The sequence below is a fragment of the Chiloscyllium punctatum genome, chromosome 2 (genome assembly GCF_047496795.1).
Source record: "Chiloscyllium punctatum isolate Juve2018m chromosome 2, sChiPun1.3, whole genome shotgun sequence".
In the NCBI taxonomy this organism is placed as follows: domain Eukaryota; kingdom Metazoa; phylum Chordata; class Chondrichthyes; order Orectolobiformes; family Hemiscylliidae; genus Chiloscyllium; species Chiloscyllium punctatum.
In genome coordinates this window covers 129,308,992-129,330,712 of record NC_092740.1, presented here as the reverse complement: position 1 = coordinate 129,330,712, position 21,721 = coordinate 129,308,992, and the positions used below count along the sequence as shown (strand labels likewise).

The 21,721-nt window shown below is 40.6% G+C and overlaps 1 protein-coding gene across 6 annotated transcripts in view; it reads right to left on the bottom strand.

The window, feature by feature from the left end:
- The window catches only part of LOC140489365 (trimeric intracellular cation channel type B-A-like), a 77,924-nt gene that overhangs the window by 45,336 nt on the left and 10,867 nt on the right, over window positions 1-21,721 (bottom strand). For 2 of the 6 annotated variants that reach the window (XM_072588874.1, XM_072588848.1), the window contains exons 2-4: window positions 16,382-16,534; window positions 16,144-16,284; window positions 6,859-7,015 (exon numbers count right to left, since the gene is read on the bottom strand). In XM_072588874.1, coding sequence (XP_072444975.1) covers window positions 6,859-7,015; window positions 16,144-16,284; window positions 16,382-16,534 — 451 coding nt within the window. Of the gene's footprint in view, window positions 1-6,858; window positions 7,016-12,379; window positions 13,216-16,143; window positions 16,285-16,381; window positions 16,535-21,721 lie in introns of those variants that run through there. The other 4 variants (XM_072588866.1, XM_072588857.1, XM_072588892.1 and 1 more) reach the window with 4 other exon arrangements.

Sequence of the window (21,721 nt, the reverse complement as noted above, 5' to 3'; positions counted from 1 at the left end):
ATTAATGCAGAGATGATACAGTCTGCAGTTTGATCTTCTTGATCTTCCACTTAAAAGTATCAGTTCACCACCAACCATGCTGCAGCCTTAGAGTTGCAGATTTTCAGCATGTCTGACACAAAACTTTCCAAATAAGCTCTCTATTCAAAGAGTGCGTGAAGCCACAGGATATTGGTACGATGTTGAACAAATTCTTCTCTTTGGTCTTGATAAATGGTTAGACATCACAAATATCTAAGGCCTCAGCCTAGAAGAAACCAGATTCATAAAAGTTTATTGCCATGTTCACTTTCCATTACTGGCAACAGACTCTTGCCCATCTCAGAAACTGCAGTCATAGACACAGCAGTTGGCAGATTTCAGCAAGGATATCCCATTAGGAATCAAAGGATGCTTGAAGCTACAGGATGTTGTAGGGGGTTCAATGAATTCTTCTCTTCAGTCTTCACTGTGGAAAAGGAGAACATAGGTATGCAATTCAGGAAAAGAGACTATGAGAATCTTGCACAGCAGGAAATGGGGAGGCTCTGTCAGGCTTAAAAACAGGCAAATCCCTGGTCCAAATGAATTGCATCCCAGGCTGCTGTGGGAGGGGAGGCAGAAAATTGCCAGGGCTCTGACACAAATTTTTAACTCCTCTCTGGCCGCAGGGTAAAGTGCCAGAGGACTAGAGGATGGCTAATTTGGTTCCACCTTTTAAGAGGGGTGGTAAGGTTGAACCAGGAAATTGAACACAGGTGAGTCTAACAGCAGTGTTAGGGAAGCTACTAAAGAAAATTCTGAAGGAGCGAATCATTACCAACGTGAAAAGGCATGGGCTAATTAGTGATGGTCAGCATGACTTTGTCAGAGGGAGGTCATGCCAGCAAATCTGTTAGAAATCTTTGAAAATGTGATTAAGTGTGTGGATAAAGTACATTTGATGTAGTTTCTATTTTTTTTAGCAAAGCCTTTGACAAGGTTCTACATGGAAGACTGATTGAGAAGATTAAAGCACATGAAATTGAGGGAAACTTGGCTTAATAATGTGGTAGAAGGCTGTTTGAATGACTGGTGTACCACAAGGATCAGTACTGGAACCCTTATTGTTTGTTATATACATAAATGATATGGATGACAATGCAGAGGGAATGTTAAGCAAATTTGCAGACGTCACCAAGATTGGCAGAGTGGTTAGTAGTGAAGGTGCTTGTAGCCTACAGGAAGATATAGATAGGTTGATCAAATGGGCAGACAGAGGCAGATAGTTTTTAATCCTGAGAAGTGCGAGGTAATACACTTTGAAGAAACAAGATGTGGAAGTATTTAATGAATGGCAGGGCATTAGATACCTTAGAGGAACAGAGAGATTTTGGGGTAATTATTCACAGATCCCTGAAGTCAGCAGAGCACGTGAACAGGACAGATAAGGCAGCATATGGGACACTTGTTTTCATCTGCCGTGGCATACAGTGTAAGAACAAGGAGGTAACATTGGAGTTGTACAGAGCATTGGTCAGGTACAGCACTGAGTACTGTATGCAGATCTGGTCACCTCACTGCTATAAGGATGTAATAGCACTAGAAGGGTTACAGAGGAGTTTCACCAGGATGTTGCCTGTGATGGAGAAATTGACCTATAATGAGAGACTAGATAGGCGTGGACTGTTTTCTTTAGAGCAGAGAAGACGGAGGAGGGACACGATTCAGGTGTATGGGGGGTATGGACAGGGCGAATAGAGAGCAGCTGTTTCCCTTGGTTGAGGGGTCAAGCACGAGACGGCATAGTTTAGGGGGCAGAAAATTCAAAGGGAATTTGGGAAAAACATCAGTTGGTTGTGGGAATCTGGAATGCACTGCCTGGGAAGATAGTGGGGCCTGGAAACCTTGCAACATTTCTTTAAAAAATTGGATGAGTACTTCAAATATCATAACTTGCTCCATATGCTTGAATGTTAAGGAAATAGGGATTAGTGGTAATTATGTCAATGCAGACTTGATTAGTCAAAGGGCCTTTTCTGCACTATACGAATCTCTGAATCCTTACTGAAGCACATCCCCTTTATTGTTCTTTATTGTTCAAATTATTCCCTGAACACACTAGACAGATATTTGAAACCCAGGGCTCAAAATACACAGGTGACAGTTGGTAAATTTACCCTCAAGAGCTCCAATAAGGAAAAAAAAACCCTGCGAAAAATCAAAGATGGGCCAGAAAAATTCAAAATGTTGAGAAAAGTCATCCCGCTCACATTAGCTTTCAATATTGCTCCTCTGAAGGCCAAATGGTGTTGAACAATTGATAATACAAGCATAAAAAGAGAGATAAAATGAAGACCTGTGACCAGAGGATCATTGAGAAAACAAAACGAGGATAAACCCCTCTAATCACAGACTGACTCTACCAAGTTCCTGGCTTCAAATTCTTCAGAGGTTCTCTCTCTCCTGCTCCTCCCAAGAGGGAAGCTATAACTGGAGGAGCTGCAAGTATGAAAGAGAGGGAATCAGTATTTCAAAGTCACGTAGCCGCAATCCTGGTCAGCTGTAGGGCTGCCACGCAGAAGGCTTTCGGCTTGGTCATCGACAATCACTTCAGCCAGCTGCAGGATGATTAGTCCAAAGTGATCGACAACCACTGGGAGGCAAAGAAGCAAAAGCAAGGTTAAAAATGAAATAAAAGCAGGGAAGGTACACCTGAAAATTCACTAATGAGGCCAAAACCAGTAGCATGGGAAACATCTACACTGGCTGTAGCATAATGGGTAGCAGAGGGCTGAGAGAAGATTCATCCATTTGAATTTTCCAGTAATCGTGTGATCATGTGTGGAAAGGCATGACAAACATGAATACAAATTATCAACCATGCATAAATTCATCTGGTGTGTTAATAACATTAGTAAAACTGTCCAATTTCTTATTCATTGTATCAAATGATTAGAATTTGTAATGAGTCTTATCTTAGTTTATAATTGTAAATTGGGAATGTAAATAAAATCCGCAGACCAGAGAAAACATCAAGGAACCAAGAAACAATAGAATAGTGAGCTCATATCTACTACTTTGAATGCCTGGATAAAGCCATGTTGTCTTGAAAGTGATGTAGAGACTCTTCAGATGGCATGCTCAACTCATTGGATGTGACATATTGACCCCTTATTGTAACCTCTGTACTTAAGTACATAATCTATGAAGACCATGGCTCACTGTTATTAAGGACTTCATTCTGTATTACATGTACTAGCTTCATATAGGAGAAAGTGAGGACTGCAGATGCTGGAGATCAGAGCTGAACATGTGTTGCTGGAAAAGCGCAGCAGGTCAGGCAGCATCCAAGGAGCAGGAGAATCGACGTTTCGGGCATGAGCCCTTCTTCAGGAATCCTGATCAGTATTTCCCCCCCCACCCCCTCCACCCCTGTGTTTGAAAAGAAACGAGAGTGTAACATTATAGGAAAAGTTGAGTGTTGCTTGGCAATGGACCAGCTGCAGTGAGGGACCATGTTTTCAACCCCAGTAATCTTGAAAAATGGAAATTTTAAAATGATCACGGGAAACACAGAATTTATGGGCACAGGAGAGTGAACAGACTTGTCAGTAAGGCCAAGTAATTTCTACTTTCTATTAATCTATAATTTAGAGTTTAGTTAATAGGACTGAAGAAGAATATAAAAATTGCAAGGGGTTACTTAAAAAGAGATTACAAAATGTGAAGAGGGGCATACAAAAACACTGGGAGGTAAAATGAAGAAAAACTCACAACATGCTTTTTAAGTATTTTAGGGGCAAGAGGAGAACCAGAGAAAGGTTAGCGTCTGTTAAATACCAAAGTAGCAATCTGTGTGCAGAGCCCAAACATGGAGGAGAGGCTATAAATTAATACTTTGCATCAGAATTCACAACAAAGAAATAGAAATCAGGGAGATCTATCACTGAGCAAATTAGTATTGAAAGAAAGAGGGAAGGTACTGGTAGTTTCAGCAGGTTCAAAATTGGACAATTCCCTGGACCCAGATGAGAAATATCACAGACTGATATGGAAGGCAAGAGATGAAATTGCAGGGGCCCAGATATTAATTTTCAAAACCTCTCTGGGCACAGGATAGGTGCCAGAAGACTGGAGGACAATTAATGTGGTACCATATTCAAGAAGGGCGGTAGAAATAAACAAGGGAACTTTCAGCCAGTGTATCTAACATCAGTGGTCATGAAAAGCTTGGAAAATTCTGAGGCGCAGATTTAATCTCCACTTGGAGAGACAAGGATTAATTAAGGAGAATCAGCATAGCTTTGTTAGGGAAATTCATGTCTGACAGGTGCGATTGAGTTTTTCCAAGAAGTTAACTAGATTCGTGGATGAGGGTAGCATAGCTAACCAGGGACTTTGGGAAGGCTTTTAACAAGGTGTCGGTTGGCAGACTGGTCAAGATGATAAGAGGTCATGTGATACACGGCAATTTGTATCCAAAACTGGCTTAGTGGTAGGAATTAAAAATCACACAACATCAAATTATAGTCCAAAGGGTTTATTTGGAAGTACTAGCTTTCAGACCACTGCTCTTTCATCAAGTAGCTGTGGAGCAGGATCATAAGACACAGAGTTTATAGCAAAAGATCACAGTGTCATGCATGCAACTGACACCGGTACCTCCACATTAGTGGCAGGAGGCAGAGGGTCATGGTCAAAGGCTATTGTTGTTGTGACTGAAAGCCAATACAGGGCTCAATGCTGTGTCCCATACTGCTTGGGTGAACAATAATGGGCTAAGTGCAAATATAGGAGGCTTCCTCAGTAAGTTTGCAGATGAGATAAAAATTGCTGGTGTGGTAAATAACGAAGAAAAAGCCTTAGACTACAGGATGATATAGATCACCAGATCAGTGGCAAATAGTACTTAATCCTGAAAATTGTATGAAACAATGCATTTTGGGAGGATAACATGGTAGTACACAACAAATGATTAAGACCCTAGCAAGTATAAAGGATCAGAGGGACCTTGGTAAGCATGTCCATTGATACTTAAAGGCAACATGACAGATCGATCAGGTAATTTACAAGGAATATGGGATGCTTGCCTTAATTAGTTGAGGCACTGAACACAAGAGCAGGGAGGTTACAAAGAGCTATAGAAGATGCTAGTTAGATCATAGTTAGAGTATTAAGTGCAGTTCTAGTTGTCATACCATAGGTAGATTGCATTAGAGGGGCTGCAAAAGAAATTCACCAAGGTATTGCCTGGGCTGCGGTGTTTCAGCAATGAAAAAGGGACTAGAAAAGACAGAAGCTGACTTAAAAGACAGAAGCTGAGCAGCAACCTGATTAAGTTGTACAAAATTGAGTGCACTGATAGGAAGAAATTTTTCTCCTCAGTAGAGGGGTCAATAACCAAAAGGGCATAGATTTAAGGTAGTGGGCAGCACATTTAGAGGGGAGTGGATAGTGGGCATTTGGAACACAAAGCCTGAACGTGTGGCATAAGCATGAGCCATCACAATATTTTCATATACTTAGATGAACACTTGAAATATCGGAATACAAAGCTACGAATCAAGTACTAGAAAATGAGATTAAAGTGCTTTATGATCAGTGTGGACAGGAGGCCAAAGGACCTCTTTCTGTGCTGTAGAGCTCTACAACTCTGATCCCAGGTTATGCTGCATTCCAAAGGGAATTACTACCTAATGCATCCATATATGGAAGGAGCTGATTTGTGCAGAAATCTTGATAGCAACAAAACTTCTTCAGGATTTGTCACTTCACTCTATGTAAACTTGCACATCTTAAAATAACTGCAGAGAGCAGCAAACACTTGTAAAATCTAAGTAACAGTTGGGAGAAAATCAACCAGCAGCTAATCTGCAAGTAGTTTCTGATTCTTCAAAGTAGTGTGAGTGAAGGATTAGGTGATCCGTTCCTCTGCTAAAAATGTGTTCAGCAATTGGAGATTAAGGGCACTATTAGCTGGAACTTTGAGCTCCAAAATGGAACTGCTGTTAGCATGATCTGTCTGTCTTGCATATTTTGGACAGCTGTTCCTGTGCACTAATACTCTCATAAATATGAAACCCATAATTATTTGCTCCAGAAAGTGTGCACAATGCTTCGAACGCTATTTTGCTGCTCAAAGGGCACTTATAATACTTAAGAAAACATGCAAACATCCAAATTTCTCACACAAGATCTTAACATGTGCAAAGCCATGGTGGTGGTGGGGGGGGGGAGGAAGAGTAATCACCTTGCATACACCAAATATTGTAGAACTTCAATTCTAAGTTTTAATTATATAAATATTTTAAAGACAAGTTAGTAATTTTTTTTAAAAACGCTTATTGGTTCTGAGGATTCATAAATGGGTGTGCAGAGTGCAAAACAAAGATATATCAATCCTACAAATCATTACTTAGGCTTGATTTCAAATATATAGAAACAATAAGTTACTGAAAATGTCAAGACCATGAGGATAACAGAGTTCACAAAGACACCACCAGAAAATAGAGAAATCCAAGAGGAAATCCCAAACTGTTGTTATTTGCAATTATGCATGTATTGAAGATTTACTACATTAAAGTATATTAACAGCAATTGGTGTTTTTGTAACTAGAGGGCATAAACTTATAAATAAAGGAATGAAGGAAGGGATTAGGAGAATTAAATAATGCAGGGATATCGGGATATGAAGTGTCTCTCAGTAACTGCAATGGATGTAAAATTCATCTTGTTAAAAATAAGGCAATGGACTAATATCTAAACACAACATAAATGGTATTAGGGATCAAAGGGTAATTCTTTCAGCGAGACTGCACAGATGAGATAGACTAAATTGTCTCCTTATTTTTAAAACGAGCCACTAACAGTCATTATATATTTACTTTCCACACTTACCAAATTACGGAAGCCAGTATTATATTTCTGTTGTTTGTGAAAGGTTCAATGGGAGGTTCACCTAGAAGCACAGATGCCAGAATTGCTCCACCAAAGCAGCAAAGCATACCACTGAACCAACATGCAATTGGACTGCGATGTGCTACATCTACTGCTCCTGAAACATGGAATATTGAAACAATTCTTTTTAGGATAAGCTTAAATAATAAATTACAAAATTAATTCAAAGTAGCTTGTTTCAATGATTGATCTATCAATTAATTTGCATAATTTTCTATGCCTATGGTGCTAAACATTTGCTGTCATTTTCTCAGCAAAGATTCAGCAACATTAGCAGACATTTTACTGTTTGCACAAAGAAATATATTGGTGCAGAACTGCAGATTTTTGTAGTGGCAAAAACGTTAGAATAACTCCAGGGATACAGGTGCCCTCAAGTTGCAGCTTCAATGGAATAGGAGATGTTAACATGAAATGATGTCCTGTCAATGCATGGAAAAAGTCCATTTTTGACACCTGGCTCAAAAAGGTAAAGTCAACCACAGACAGTTGCAGAATATATCATACTTTGCTCTGCCTCAGCAGCATTCTTGTTATAGTTCATTATAGTTTAAAAAAAACAGTAGCATTTAAGTTTTATACTTCCTACAAACTACCTTTGAGGTCTGAGACAGATTAGTCAAACATTCTGGACAATTATGCCCCAAGATACAACTTGCCTAGAATCCTGACAATCAAAACGTAGGTAGTTTCTACACAACTATGAAAATAATCCAAATCAAATCTTAGATTAAAAAGTATATCAATTAAAAGATCGTAATAGCCCTTTTAATATTCTATTTTAATGAGATGAGTTTGCCTAATACTTCAGAAAACTAAATCAGTTATTCAAAATGTTAAAATTTGCAATTTTTATTATTTTCATTTAAAAGAAATTATAAAAATATTAATGATTCATTCTATTCTATGTAATGTGGTAAGAAAACCTTTAGTATGAGGATTCAATTATCTTTATCACTTTCTAATGTTCAATTGCCTTCTTCATTTACAGTGTCAGTTTCAGGAAGAGTATACACAGTCTCAATAAGTACACAATTCACACTTTTACATATTATTACACAAATATCCAGTGTCCTCTACCATATAGTGCTGCACCTCTTCAAACTTTCCTTTGAATGAAAGTTTCTATCAATGCCTATATTTTTATTCAACTGTGGGTGAAATCTTATACAAGTCTGAATACCATGGGCTACAATGGGAAACGCGTCAGAATCGTGTGAGAAAGCCAACAAGGCCTATCTTGATTTCAGGAACAACTTGCTGTATCTTTTAACTAAGTTCCGGAAGTTGTGGTGAGAGTTTTCCTCGGCAATGCCTATTAAAAAGGGGATTATTGCTCATAAACAACCTTATTAACAGCATATTTCACTTCATTAACCTGCAGCTTCCTATACTATCATCCACGGCGAGTAAACTAGCTGAGAATTCTCGACATGGAAATCAAGCAGGTACGTAGTGACTTCAGCTCACTGCTGGCTATGAAGAGCTTTCAATCTGGTCACCATGCAACAGTATTACAGGGCACAATTCATGGGCACCAGCTACATACACCTCTTGCCCAATGCAAATTTGAATCCAATATTTGAGAACCCTTCTGGATTTGCACGAGAACTTTCCAATTCATTTGCACAGGAAGCACAGCCCTGCACTGCAAGGTACACCAGTATCTAATACTGAACCACTTCGGCAAGGATACATTGTGTACAGGAACATGCACCTGGTTCATAGATTGGACCAGGACGCAGCTCAAGGCTGCTTGCTTGCTTGCTCTTTTAGCACTCTGTCACTTAGTGCCTACCTGATTGCTAATAGGCATATCAGGGCAAGGCATGAATGGAGAGAGCAAAGACATCAAAACGAGGCAGCTGAATGCGGTGAGCAAGCCACAATCAAGGATATTTATACCTAGCTGTATGGCAGCACACTATGTCAATCCGACTCCTGCACCACATGCCAGCAGCTGACACAGCAAACACACTACATGTGCAGCAGGCAAGCAGACATGTTTCAAAGTCTTAGTGGAGTTGCCCTCACCAAAATCTACACAGGCACCAGTCAGAGTCCCAACACAGAAAGTCAGGTGCTACTTCCAATCCCAGTCCAGAGGAATGGGCACAGTCAGGCCAACATGGTCAGGGGTCCCTACCTATGCAATTCAAGGGAGTGGGTGACAGTCAATTTGTTGCTCCATAATAGCCAGTCTGCTAGTGGATGGGGGAGCATGTGTAAAAGCTATCATGGTTAGGAATATATGCAGGAGTCTGGGCACTTCTGATTTAGAGTCACTCAGTTAGGTCAACTCAAGAGATGAGCCACGTTCAACCCATTGGGTCCTTCCAGAGAAGTTAGAGTTACAGAGTCTTGCAGCACAGAAACAGACCCTTTGATGCAACTCGTTCATGCTGACCAAATTTCCCAAACTAAACTAGCCCCATTTGCTGGTGTTTGACCCATATCCCGCTGAATCTTTCCTATCCATGTACTTGCCCAAATGAGTTTTAAAATGTTGTAATTGTACCTGCACCTACCACTTCCTCTGGCAGTTCATTCCACATACAAACTACCCTGTGTGAAAAAGGTGCCCCTTGGGTCCCTTTTAAATTTCTCTCTATACCTTAAAAATATACCCTCTAGTTTGGAACTCCCCTACCCTAGGAAAAAAAACTTTGCTATTCGCCTTATCTATGGCCCTCGTGATTTTATAAACCTCTATAAAGGTCATCCTTTAAACTCCTATGGTTCAGTAAAACAAGTCCCAGCCTGCATAGGAAAGGCTTGGAGGGATATGGGCCGGGTTCTGGCAGGTACAACTTTGGGTTGGGATCTATGCTGTACATCTCTATGACTCTATCCAGACTCTCTTATTACACAATGTCTATAGCTGCATGCAAGCAAGAAGAAATATTACAATAAAGAAGGAATTTACAGATCTCATGACTGAAATGATGGACCAGTGATCTGGTTGGAACTGGAGTTCCTTTTCTGGATTACAAGACCTATGCCGAGTGGATTTTTTTTCCCCAGGGCAAAGGGAATGGGATCTGAATGTCCCTGAATTTTGACACCAGACAGTGGAACAGGGCCTTGTGCAGCTTTCTAATTTATTGAACAGCAAGCTTTTCCTCACCAAGGTAGAGTAAAGGATGTTGCTTCTATTGTGTGGGTTGCAATGGTATTCACGCAGTGACTCTATATTCTTATAGCAAGGATGCAGCAACACACAGATCTCAATAGGCAAAACCAGTTATAAGTTATTTTGGCCTGACTTAAAGAGGCAGCAAGTGACATTTCTAACAAATTTTAATGTGTTCAACTCTTTGGCTTTCTGTGGCTCTTGTATACAAAGGAGGGGAAAGGGAGCTTTCAGTTCCTATTGCTGTCAGGGTTTGGTTTTGGCCAGTTTTCTAGAAAGGGTTTTGAAAGCTGACAAAACCTCCCACCGGCAAATTGGAAAGCTTTTATTTCTTTTTTATCGTCCTGTCTGTGAAGATTCAGAGATGTAATCGTGAGAGGTTTATTAAAATGGATTACTGTGCAGGTGTTCGTGCTTTTAAAGAGAAAATATCAAAGGATTTCATCAGAAATGCTACAGGAACAGTTAGATACAGGCACCTTCTTAATTTGTGTAAAAACCTGAACAACTGGGGTGGTACGGTGGCTCAGTGGTTAACACTGCTGCCTCACAGCACCAGGGACCTGGGTTCAATTCCAGCTTCAGGCAACTGCTTGTGTTGAGTTTGCATGTTCTCCCCATGTCTGTGTGGGTTTCCTCTGGGTGCTCTGGTTTCCTCCCAGATGTGCAGGTTAGGTGGATTGGCTATGCCAAATTGCTCATAGAATCCAGGGATGTGTAGGCTAGATGGATTAATCATGGAAAATGCAGGGTCACAGGGATAGGGGGTGGGTCTGGGTGGGGTGCTCTTCAGAGGGTCGATGTGGATGTGACAGGCTGAATAGCCTGCTTTCACACTGCAGAGATTCTACGATATATGTTGGATTTCAACAATTAATAATTGCAGTTCTGCCAGTTCACCCAACTGTGCAATATTTCTAATTTTGGAAGGGACAAAACACCAGTCCTCCTTGTTCCTGAGGTTTGGGCCATAGACTTCCATTGGATTGTTCCACACTAATAATGCCGTTGCCTCCTGTAGTATTGGCTAATCAGGAGAATCTCACGTTCTTACTACCTTCTATCAGGCATATTAGAAGGATTTTCAGGCCAACCATGAACCTCCCTTACAAACACACCTTCTGTGGCCAACAAGTCCTAGTGTAGGGTGTGAACCCAGAGTATCCAGTGCAGAGGTAGGAACACTACCAATGAGTCACACGACCTCATTGAAAACCAACTCATTTCTTTGTTTTCTCATCAACCTGTTCAGAGATATTGCTGCCCATCTTTGGAGTAGGTGGGACTTGAACCTGGGCCTCCTGATACAGAAGCAGGGACATGACTGTTGCATCACAAGAACCCTCTGAAACCAGCTCATTTGTTTTTCCCCCAGTCACCAAATCAACTATTGATTTCTTATTCATCCATTAACCACCGCCAGTAAATTAACTGTGCTTCCAAACTGAATAATTGATGTGCAAAATCTGTTAAAGGCCATGCAAACCATTGAAGGTGAGGGAGAGAGGGAGGGGACTAAATCAAAATGGAGTTAGAAAGGGGGAAGCCCCCAGTATTTAGATGGTTTCCAATAGGAAGGGTTTGGAGGGATATGGGCAGAGTGCTGGCAGGTGGGACTAGATTGAGTTGGGATATTTGGTCAGCATGGACGAATTGGACCGAAGGGTCTGTTTCCGTGCTATACATCTCTATGACTCTATGAACTGAGAGAGATTTAAGAAAAAAAGAGGGGAGCTGAATTCCACTCTTCATCTGGTCTTAACAAGTTCCAGAAAGTTGTGCATCTTAACACAAACTGGAGTCAAGGAATGGAGAATAAAAACACTGCCACAATTTTCTGAAGAGTGCTTGTTCAATTCAAATTATTTTGCAAAAATGTGAAAATTTTTGTAGCATGTCATTGTTGTCATCTACCACAGGTCAAATACTGAAAGAATGAACTTGCATTTCTACAGATCCTTTTACAAACTCAGGGTATCCCAAACCACTTTACAATCAATACATTTGAAAATTATTTCATTGGTTAACATAATATTGGAACTAAAATATTTATCCTGTCCAAAGGAAATATTTCTAAACAAAAGTGATAAATGATCGGATCTTCTGTTTTAATAATGGTGGTTGAAGGAATTGAATCAGCCATGGCACTGGGCAAAACTATGACAGAATGCCTTCAGTAGGATGCATCCTTCACAAAACAACAAAATTAATGACAGCATAGCAGCCTTCACACAGCATACTTTAAATTTCTCTAATATGGACCTTGCGTTTCCTGCAGATCAATCATAGAAAAGGGAAAGGTAAAAGAGGATGGAAAAGATTAGTTACCTCCCACTGCTTCAGTTTCCAGTTTCAACCACTTCTTCATTTTCCCTCTCCCACACATTCATCCAGAGATGCTCACCAGGGATCAAAACGGGGAAAGGTTACAAGTCACAGAATATAAGGGTACAGGATGAGAAAGAATTGTGCTCAAGAGGGGTGGAGATCTCAACAGATGAACCTGCAGGCAAAGACTTAGGATTCCTATTCCAAATTTGCTCAGCAAAACTAGGAAGAAAAAACAGGAAGAAACAAGGAGGTACACTGCCAAAGGAAGGAGACTCAGGAGGTGCAAAGTCTATGTGACTCAGTCATGGAAGCAGCTTTCAGGAAGGGAATCTGGATGTTCTAGGCCTTACATTCACAGGGGCAGAGGCTAAAAATCACTACCCAAAGAGCATTTGCAGTACCTTCCATCATGCTGGAAACTGAAACTATGAATGGGAAAGAAAATGGCTGCGACCACATCTGCAATTGCAAGGGCAAGTGTCTCAACTTACGAGGGAAAAGAACTGCAGGACACATTGATGTGCAGCCCTCAAGAGGACATGGAAATTACACAGACAAATGCACTATGCAGAAAACAAATCTGCTGGGGCCCTAATCCCTGGCAATAATAACACATTGGCTTCACGCATGCTACACTGCCCTACATATCACTGGCCGTTTTCATTCACACCAATACCTTTGTACAAAAAGACCAGGGAAAGAATATGGTTATGAGGAGCAATGGTGAAAGGAGAACCTACAGCCCTATACGAAAGAACCTCAATTATCCGAAGGACACCAGCGGGCAGTATTTCGGTCGGTTAATCGAATTCCACATAATGGAATGCTGGATAACAATTTAGCCGAGCATCTTACCAGCATTGCGATCTTACCAGATAATCCGATATTCGAATAATAGATTGCCAGATAACAGAGGTTTCTCTGTATACACCTGGTTCATCCCATTTCCACAGGCTGCTGCGGCCTTTCAAAATAGTCAGATTCAGGGTACAACCTAAATGGACAAGAATTTATGGATCATGTGGGCAAATTTTCACTCAGGGCTACACAAAGATTCATTCAAACAGATGTACTGCAAAACTTTGGGACCTTGTGGTAGATGGCTCACCGAAAGAAGTTTTCTTTAGCATTTATTTAGGTTGAGTTGAATGTTAACTCATAGTATTAGGAGTCAGTACCTTTTTTTAAAAAAAAAGTTTTTTTAAATCATTCATGTGATGTGGGTGTTACCAACTGGCCACTGTTTATTTCCTGTGCCTAGCTACCCTTCAAGGTGCTGCTGAGCTGCCTTCCTGAGTGGCTGCATAAGGCTTTTATGCTATCTTATTAAATAATGGAGCAGGCTTCAGGGGGTGAATAGCCTACTCCTGTGCCTATTCCATATGGTCTGATGGACACACTGACATCTAAGGGGAAAGTGCAAGACCACCTGTCCTTGTGCACCAGTTTTTGAATGTATGCATGTAGGTGCAGTAGGCAGTGAAGAAGGGAAATGGTATGTTGGCCTTCATCGTGAGAGGATTGGGCTACAGGCTCGTGAATGTTTTACTCCAAAAGTCAACTGTGATGGAATATGCATCATTTGACATCAGTGGCGGGCAAGTTGTTGGAGGGAATCTTGAGGGACAGGATGTAGATGTATTTGGAAAGGCATGGACTGATTAGGGATAGTCAACATTGCTTTATTCGTGGGAAATCGTGTCCCACAAACCTGATTGAGTTTTTTGAAGTAACAAAGAGGATTGATGAGGGCAGAGCAGTAGGCATGATCTAAATGGACTTCAGTAAGGCATTCGACAAAGCTCCCCATGGGAGACTAGTTAGCAAGGTTAGATCTCATGGCACACAGGGAGAACTAGCCATTTGGATACAGGACTGGCTAAAAGGTAGAAGACAGAGGGTGGTGGTGGAGGGTTGTTTTTCCGACTGGAAGACTGTGACCAGTGGTGTTAAACAAGGATCGGTGCTGGGTCCATTACGTTTTGTCATTTATATAAATGATTTGGATGTGAGCATAAGAGGTATGATTAGTAAGTTTGCAGATGACACCCAAATTGGAGGGGCAGTGGACACGGAAGCTTACCTCAGATTACAACGGGATCTTGATCAGATGGACCAATGGACCGAGAAGTGGCAAATGAAAGGTCCTGCAAATCAGAGCAGGATCTATACACTTAATGGTAAGGTCCTGAGGAGTGTTGCTGAACAAAGAGACTTTGGAGTGCAGGTTCATAATTCCATAAAAGCAGAATCGCAGGTAGATAGGATAGTGAGGACGGCATTTGGTATGATTTCTTTTATTGGTCAGAGTACTGAGTACAGGAATTGGGAGGTCATGTTGCGGCTGTACAGGACATTGGTTAGACCACTGTTGGAATACTGCATGCAACTCTTGTCTCCTTCCTATCAGAAGGATGTTGTGAAACTTGAAAGGGTTCAGAAAAGATGTACAAGGAAGTTGCCAGGGTTGGAGAATTTGAACCAAAGGGAGACGCTGAACAGGCTGGGGCTGTTTTCCTTGGAGTATCGGAAGCTGAGGGGTAACCTTATAGAAGTTTATGAAATCATTAGCGGCATGGATACGATAAATAGACAAAGTCTTTTCCCTGGGGTGGGGGAAGTCCAGAACCAGAGGGTATAGATTTAGGATTAGAAGTGCTGGAAGAGCACAGCAGTTCAGGCAGCATCCGAGGAGCAGTAAAATAGACGTTTCGGGCAAAAGCCCTTCATCAGCCCTTCCTGAAGGGCTTTTGCCTGAAACGTCGATTTTACTGCTCCTTGGATGCTGCCTGAACTGCTGTGCTCTTCCAGCACCTCTAATCCAGAATCTGGTTTCCAGCATCTGCAGTCATCGTTTTGACCCGGTATAGATTTAGGGTGAGAGGGGAAAGATATAAAAGAGGGTGGTAAGTGTATGGAATGAGCTGCCAAAGGAAATGGCGGAGGCAGGTAGAATTGCAACATTTAAAAGGTATCTGGAAGGGTAGATGAATAGAAGAGTTTGGAGGGATATGGGCCAGGTGCTAGCAGGTGGAACTAGACTAGGTTAGGATATCTGATCAGCATAGACAAGTTGGACCAAAGGTTCAGTTTCCGTTCTGTATACCTCAATGACTCTGAGTAAAATTCAGAAAAACGTGATATTTTATACCAAAATAACTGTCACCAGTGGCACGAAAGTACCCTCAAAAAGGATTTTTTCTTTTTCTCCTATATCTCAGTGTACTATCTAATGCCACTTGTAGAGTGAGTCTGTTGGCCTTAAAAGGGCAGTCCCAGGGCACGCATATAGTTGGCTCAGACATGGTGTAGGTCTTCTTCAGAGGATAGCTTGAACTGAGGACCAGCGGCTGAGGCAATGGAGTGCTGGTAGGTGAGTGTCTCCAGCACAGCCAGAGGCTGCTGGGCCTGGCTTCCCATGACGGAAGCCACCCTATCAATCAATGGAGGTAGCCAGTCAGTCAATATTTGAGGCAGCTGGATCCCTATAGTGTAGCTGTACTCCTGCAGCCTCTGCGGCCAAAAAAGCTGTTGTCTCCCATACACTTGCATGCCATTCCTGCTCTTCCCCATGCATGTGGAAGGAGTCCCCAATTCTCAACATCACAGATTCTTTCCCGGCAGAAGCTGAGCAGGTGGTTGGTCTCCAGTCATCCTCCAATTGCCAGGTGCATGGGCTATTTGTTCCTCAACCAACTTCAGAGATGTAGCAGTGAGGTGCTCACCAGTTTGTGCTTCAAAACTTTCAAAATATATTTTACCAATCAGGTTGTCAATATCTGGTGAGGAATGCAGGAGGCACTCTTCCTCTGAAGCCTTAGAACTCTCATCCTCAGAGATATCTTCTGGCAGAACAGCCATTTCTCCAGAGTTCATGCACATCCCTTGGTACCTGCAAGACACTAGAAAGTAGATGTAATGGTTAGAGTGATATGAAGTGAATGATACTTACAGCAGGTTTAATGCGTGAGTTGCAGTGAAATGAAGAATAGTACTTACTCAGTTGGTGAAATATAGATTTCTTAGCATTCTCACAGGAGCAATTCCAACTGTCTCCAGCAAGGGACAGGATTCCCTCTTCATAGTGGTTGAGAGGCATGATGTTGGGTGCCATGGATCCTGGTCTTTCTGCAGATATCTGGAAAGTGGTGACTTATTCAGGAAATGGAGATTTGTAAGATGGGGCATAAATCAGGCAAAAGCATGTTAGGGGTTGGGTAGATAGTTAATGAGGCAAGTCTGGATAAGCTATGGACAGAAATCATACTAGGCCTTCCTGTGAGAAATCATCCAAAGAAACTCAGCAAAAGTAACACTTAGCCCAAAAAAAACTTTAGATTCAGCCCAGAGACAGTTACATACATTTTACACTTTTCTTTGATATATTAACCAAATTCTGCATTATCTCCAGAATTGTGTTTTTTGTTGGAAATCTTTATCCTTTAGATTGACCAAGAGTAAATAGTGGCCAATCAGGGGCAGCAGCAATACGGAAACGTCTTTAAAGGCATTGTCAGCCCAGTATTCTGCCCTTTTCCCATGTTTCAGAAAGCATCTCCCGATTGCGTATATAGTATATTACAAAGAAGAAAAAATTGAGGTTGTAATTCTATTAGACATTGCTCAAACCACTGCCAGAATATTCTGCACAGTTTTGAACATCTTAAATGAATTTCTGTAGTAGCCAAATATACAAAATCTGTTAAACTAATATGCATATCCTTTAGCTACTTGATCTTTCAAGTCACACCAATATCCAAGTTAGTATTTTCTGGTTAAGCAATTAGAATCTCACCAGGTACCAGAAAAACCAAAACATACAGTAATCATAAATCAAAACAAAACAGAAAAAATCTCTCCACGCACTGATTCATAACCAGAGTGAAGGAAGATGGTTGTAGTTGTAGGAGGTCATTCACTACTATCCAGACATTACCCTGAGAAATTCCTGCAAGAACGTCTTAGGCCTAACTATAACCATAACATTTAAAGCTACTTCATAAGATCAGAAGTGAGGACATTCGCTGATGATTCTCAGCCAAAGAGTCAGTGTCCATTTGTACTACAACCTGGACAAGCTTCAGGTTTGACTTAAGTGGCAAGTGACACTTTCCTCCTCAACTGCCAGGCAATGATCACCTCGAAACACAATCTAACCATCTCCTCATGATGGTATTTACCATTGCTGAATCCCTCAATATCAACAATTAAGAGCTAGCATTGACCAAAAACTGAATTGAACCAGCCATAATAGGCACTTTGACTATAAGACCAGGTCAGAGACTGTGAATTCTGCATAGAATACCTAATCTCTTGACTCCCCAAAGCCTACATGCCACATTTCAGGTCGTAGTCAGGAATATGACAATGTGCTCTCTAATTACCTAGATTAGTAGAGCTCCAATAACACAGAAGACTGTCAACACCATCCTGCTTGATGACACCCCACCTCATCCACTATCTTCAACATTCTTTCTTTCCATCATTGTCACACAGTAGCAGCAGTGTGCACCATCTACAAGACACACTGTAACAACTGACCACATCTTCTTCAACAGCCCTTTTCAAATCCACGATCTCTATCACCTAAGACAGTTGGGGCAACAGATGCAAAGGAATAATACTGCTTGCAAGTATCCCTCCAAGCCAGAAACCAACCTGATTTGGAACGGTTACTGTGTCAAAATTCTGGAACTCCATCCCTAACTGTGAGTGAACAGAAAGGTACTGAAAACAAATGCAGTAATTTGTGGAACGCCCTGCCTGCAACAGTAGTAGACTCGCCAAATTTAAGGACAGTCTAAATGGTCATTGAATAAATATATGGATGAAAATGGAATAGTGTAGGATAGATAGGCTTCAAATTGCACCAACCAGTGGAACCAACATCAAGGGTTGCAGGGCCTGTACTGCGCTGTAATGTTCTATTAAAAAATTTGCTCCTATACCAGAGGCACAGCAGTTGAAGAAGGCAACCTACCGTCATCTCACGAGGTAACCTGATGTTGATCTAGACAGTGATTCCCACATCCCATGACAGAATAAACAAAATAATGTTTCAGTAACAAAGAATCATGTGACAGCACCTTATTTGCATTCCCTCTCTAGAGAAGATGGTAAATTTTAATAATTCATATACATCCATAAAAGTTTGCTATTGTACAGGAAAGTTGTATTGAAATTCAAAGTTTCAAAGTGTTTTTTGCAAAAGAAAACTCATGCTTATACTGGCAGGGTATACAAAGTCTTTCTGCAATTACAATGAGATTAATCTTAAACTTGTTACTACTTTAGTAGTGTTCATCAGCTACTGAAACTTGACTGCTATGCAATTTATGTAGCTTGGTGAGAAGATTTTCATGGAGCTTAGACAGCTGTATTATCAGGCAATGGTGAGCATAATAATCATTTGTTAAGCAACACTGAGCGCCACCTATTGGCAGAGACATTTCCCATTATATTATACAGCTACCAAATAAAATGATATACAATTGAAAAATTTTTTTAAAATTAAAACAATTTCAGTAATAAATAAGGAGCTAGAAAATAGCCAGTAAGTAAACCATTTCTTTGATCATTTTCAATTACTCCACTAATTTTAGTTTTTCAAAAACCCTTTAGCATAAAATGATTCAATACCAATTCTTTTGTCTCTCCTAATTCCATCTCACATCTCATTTTCAATACTTGATTTAACACAAAATAGTCTAACACTTCCTGATTCAAATTCGTTAGCTAATTAGCCATTCTAAAATTGACTGGCTAAGAAGATGCAGTGATTTGCCCTGTTCAGACATGTTGTAGATGCTCTCCAGATGGCATCATGCCATTTGGATGTTCCGTTAATAGCAACTTGCCATACAAAGCCCTATAGAAGTCTCTGGGCAATTTCAGGACTAGCAAATGGGACAGTTCACACTAAAAATCCAGTCCAATGAATAAAAAAAAAACCCTACCCACCCATTTCATCCTCATTCCTAAGAAAAATTACAAGGACCTTGTAGGCATCTATATTTAAGATCACCATCCATTCAGCTGCCTCTACTGATTCTGTTTCCTATCAATCAAATCCAAACCATCCTTACCCTGAACTCTCATTTCTCTAATCTTGCTCTTTCTTCATTACTTCGCCAAGTTCATTTTACTTGAAACACTTGTTCATTAGTCTCATTCCCATTCAAATCATGATCCGCAGATTAGCATTGAAAATGTTTGCTTCTGTACAGGTAGTTTCCCAAAACTGCCATTATCAGCCCCTCTTACATTTTGATACTACAGCCTATATTTTTTTGCCTCCAATTCCAATTTCCACTCGACACATGCTGGCTCAGCTAAGTTGAGCCTAGATGTCTTTCCCCAAATTCTGCTCATCACATAATCCACTTGTTCACTCCTCTACACCACAGTCCCCTGAACATCTGCTACTGAAATTTTCATCCATTCCTTTGCGACCTCCAGACTCAGCTATTTCAATAATCTTCTGGCCAGATTCTCATTTTCCTCCCTTTGACTTCAGCTCATCTAAAACTTCTCACCTATCCTATACTAATGCCCACTCACTCATCATCATTACCTTGATTCCCACTTCCTCATTCTACAGTTTAAGTATCAGTTCTCTTAATCGAAAATCTTCTCTTGCCCTACAATAGTCACACACTCTGAAACTCTTCATTCCTGTATTGTTGGCCAGTACAGTATCCCCTTCTCTTCACATCATTAGTGATGATCACATTTCAATGAATAGACCATATGGTGTGGGCCATCTTCCTTAAACCCCCGAGACCTTTCCTCACTTCATCATCTTTAAATGGATTCCTCAAAATTCAGCTATTTATCCAAGTCTTCTAACAGTTTTGTTGGCAGTGTTCACTTTTTCATTATCCTCCTCTAAAACATCTTAGGGTTGTGCCCCTAAATTAAGAAAGGTGCTATTATCCTTGTTTTGGTCTAAGGCGCTTGCTTAAAATTACAGGAGGCAGACTGGATTGTTTGGCAGCTCCAGCAAGGACACACAGCATGGATCCTGGGGCAAGGTAGCTTCAAGCTTTTGGATAAGGGAGGGTTTGGAAAGCTTAGAGAGGGGGATCTTCAGAGCAGGCAAGTGTCAAGGAAGGACTCGGACATCATGTATGCACTTTGTATGTTCTTCAGATTTAAAAACATTAGATGTGATGATCAGTCTGCCAATATTGGCAACCTTCTCTCCATATTTTGTGGGTAAGCTGGGTGAATGGGAAGGTGGTGAGAGCTGGATACCTGGCCTATTTTACATGCCCACCGACCAAAAACACACCCTGTCAGGGCAGGTAGCATCCAGCATAGGATCCTCATACAGAGCACAACCAAACCATAATTTTGAGAAGAAAGGTGGTGGTGGTTTGAGTGGAGTATCAAAATTGGTATTCAGATTAAACAGACATTTGTGTGACAAAAATTATCAGATGTGTCTTTAAAAATGTTGATATGCAGAAACAAGCTAAGATTATCATTGAAGATGAATAAAGATGAAGTAAATTAAGTTCAGCACTGTAAATCATGAATTTTAAAAGTCCACAGTCTGTATTTTAGAAACATTTAGATTGGATCATGAAGGAAAGGGTGAGGAAGGTAATGTTGTCCATAATTCTGAAAGGCACAAGTCAGAGCAATTGCAAAATTGTTTCATTATTTCAACACAAAGATGGGAGGTACAAAGGTAAACGTTCAAATAATTCTAATAAAATATAAACAGAATAAAATATACAAAGAGAGAATATGAAAATTTTTCACTGAAGTATAGAGACAACAAAAATAAAAACAGTTGAACCACTGTGCCGAGTGAGATGAAGCTTGTGTGCATGAAGTCCCCAACCCAAGCAGCATAACGATTATACAATGGAATCATGAGATAGTAGACACGGTTGAATGAATAAAGGCACCCAAATGATGTGGAGAATCAGAGTAAAAGGAAAAAGAGTTCCAGAAAATCTTAAAAATGATGGACATATTGAGTCAGAGACTGAGCAATTAGCTGCAGCACAGAAGAAACAATTTCAGACAGTAACTAGCATTGTATTGTTGCAACAGTCTTCTTACTCAAAATCAAATCAAACAGACTAAACAATCTTTGCTGCAACTACCTCTCTTGTTGCAAACCACAAAACTAACTATTTATTACATGATCGCTGAGCACCAAAGACATAGTTTAGTTAAATAGATAAGCCCAAATCTGGATATAAAGTGGTTGGCATGATTATTTATATAAGCTGCAAGTTAGAGTTTTGGTGGGGGAGGGAGGGAAAGAAGACAGCGTATGCTGCGTTTTGATATAATAGAACATTTCAGTTGGGAAGTATCAGT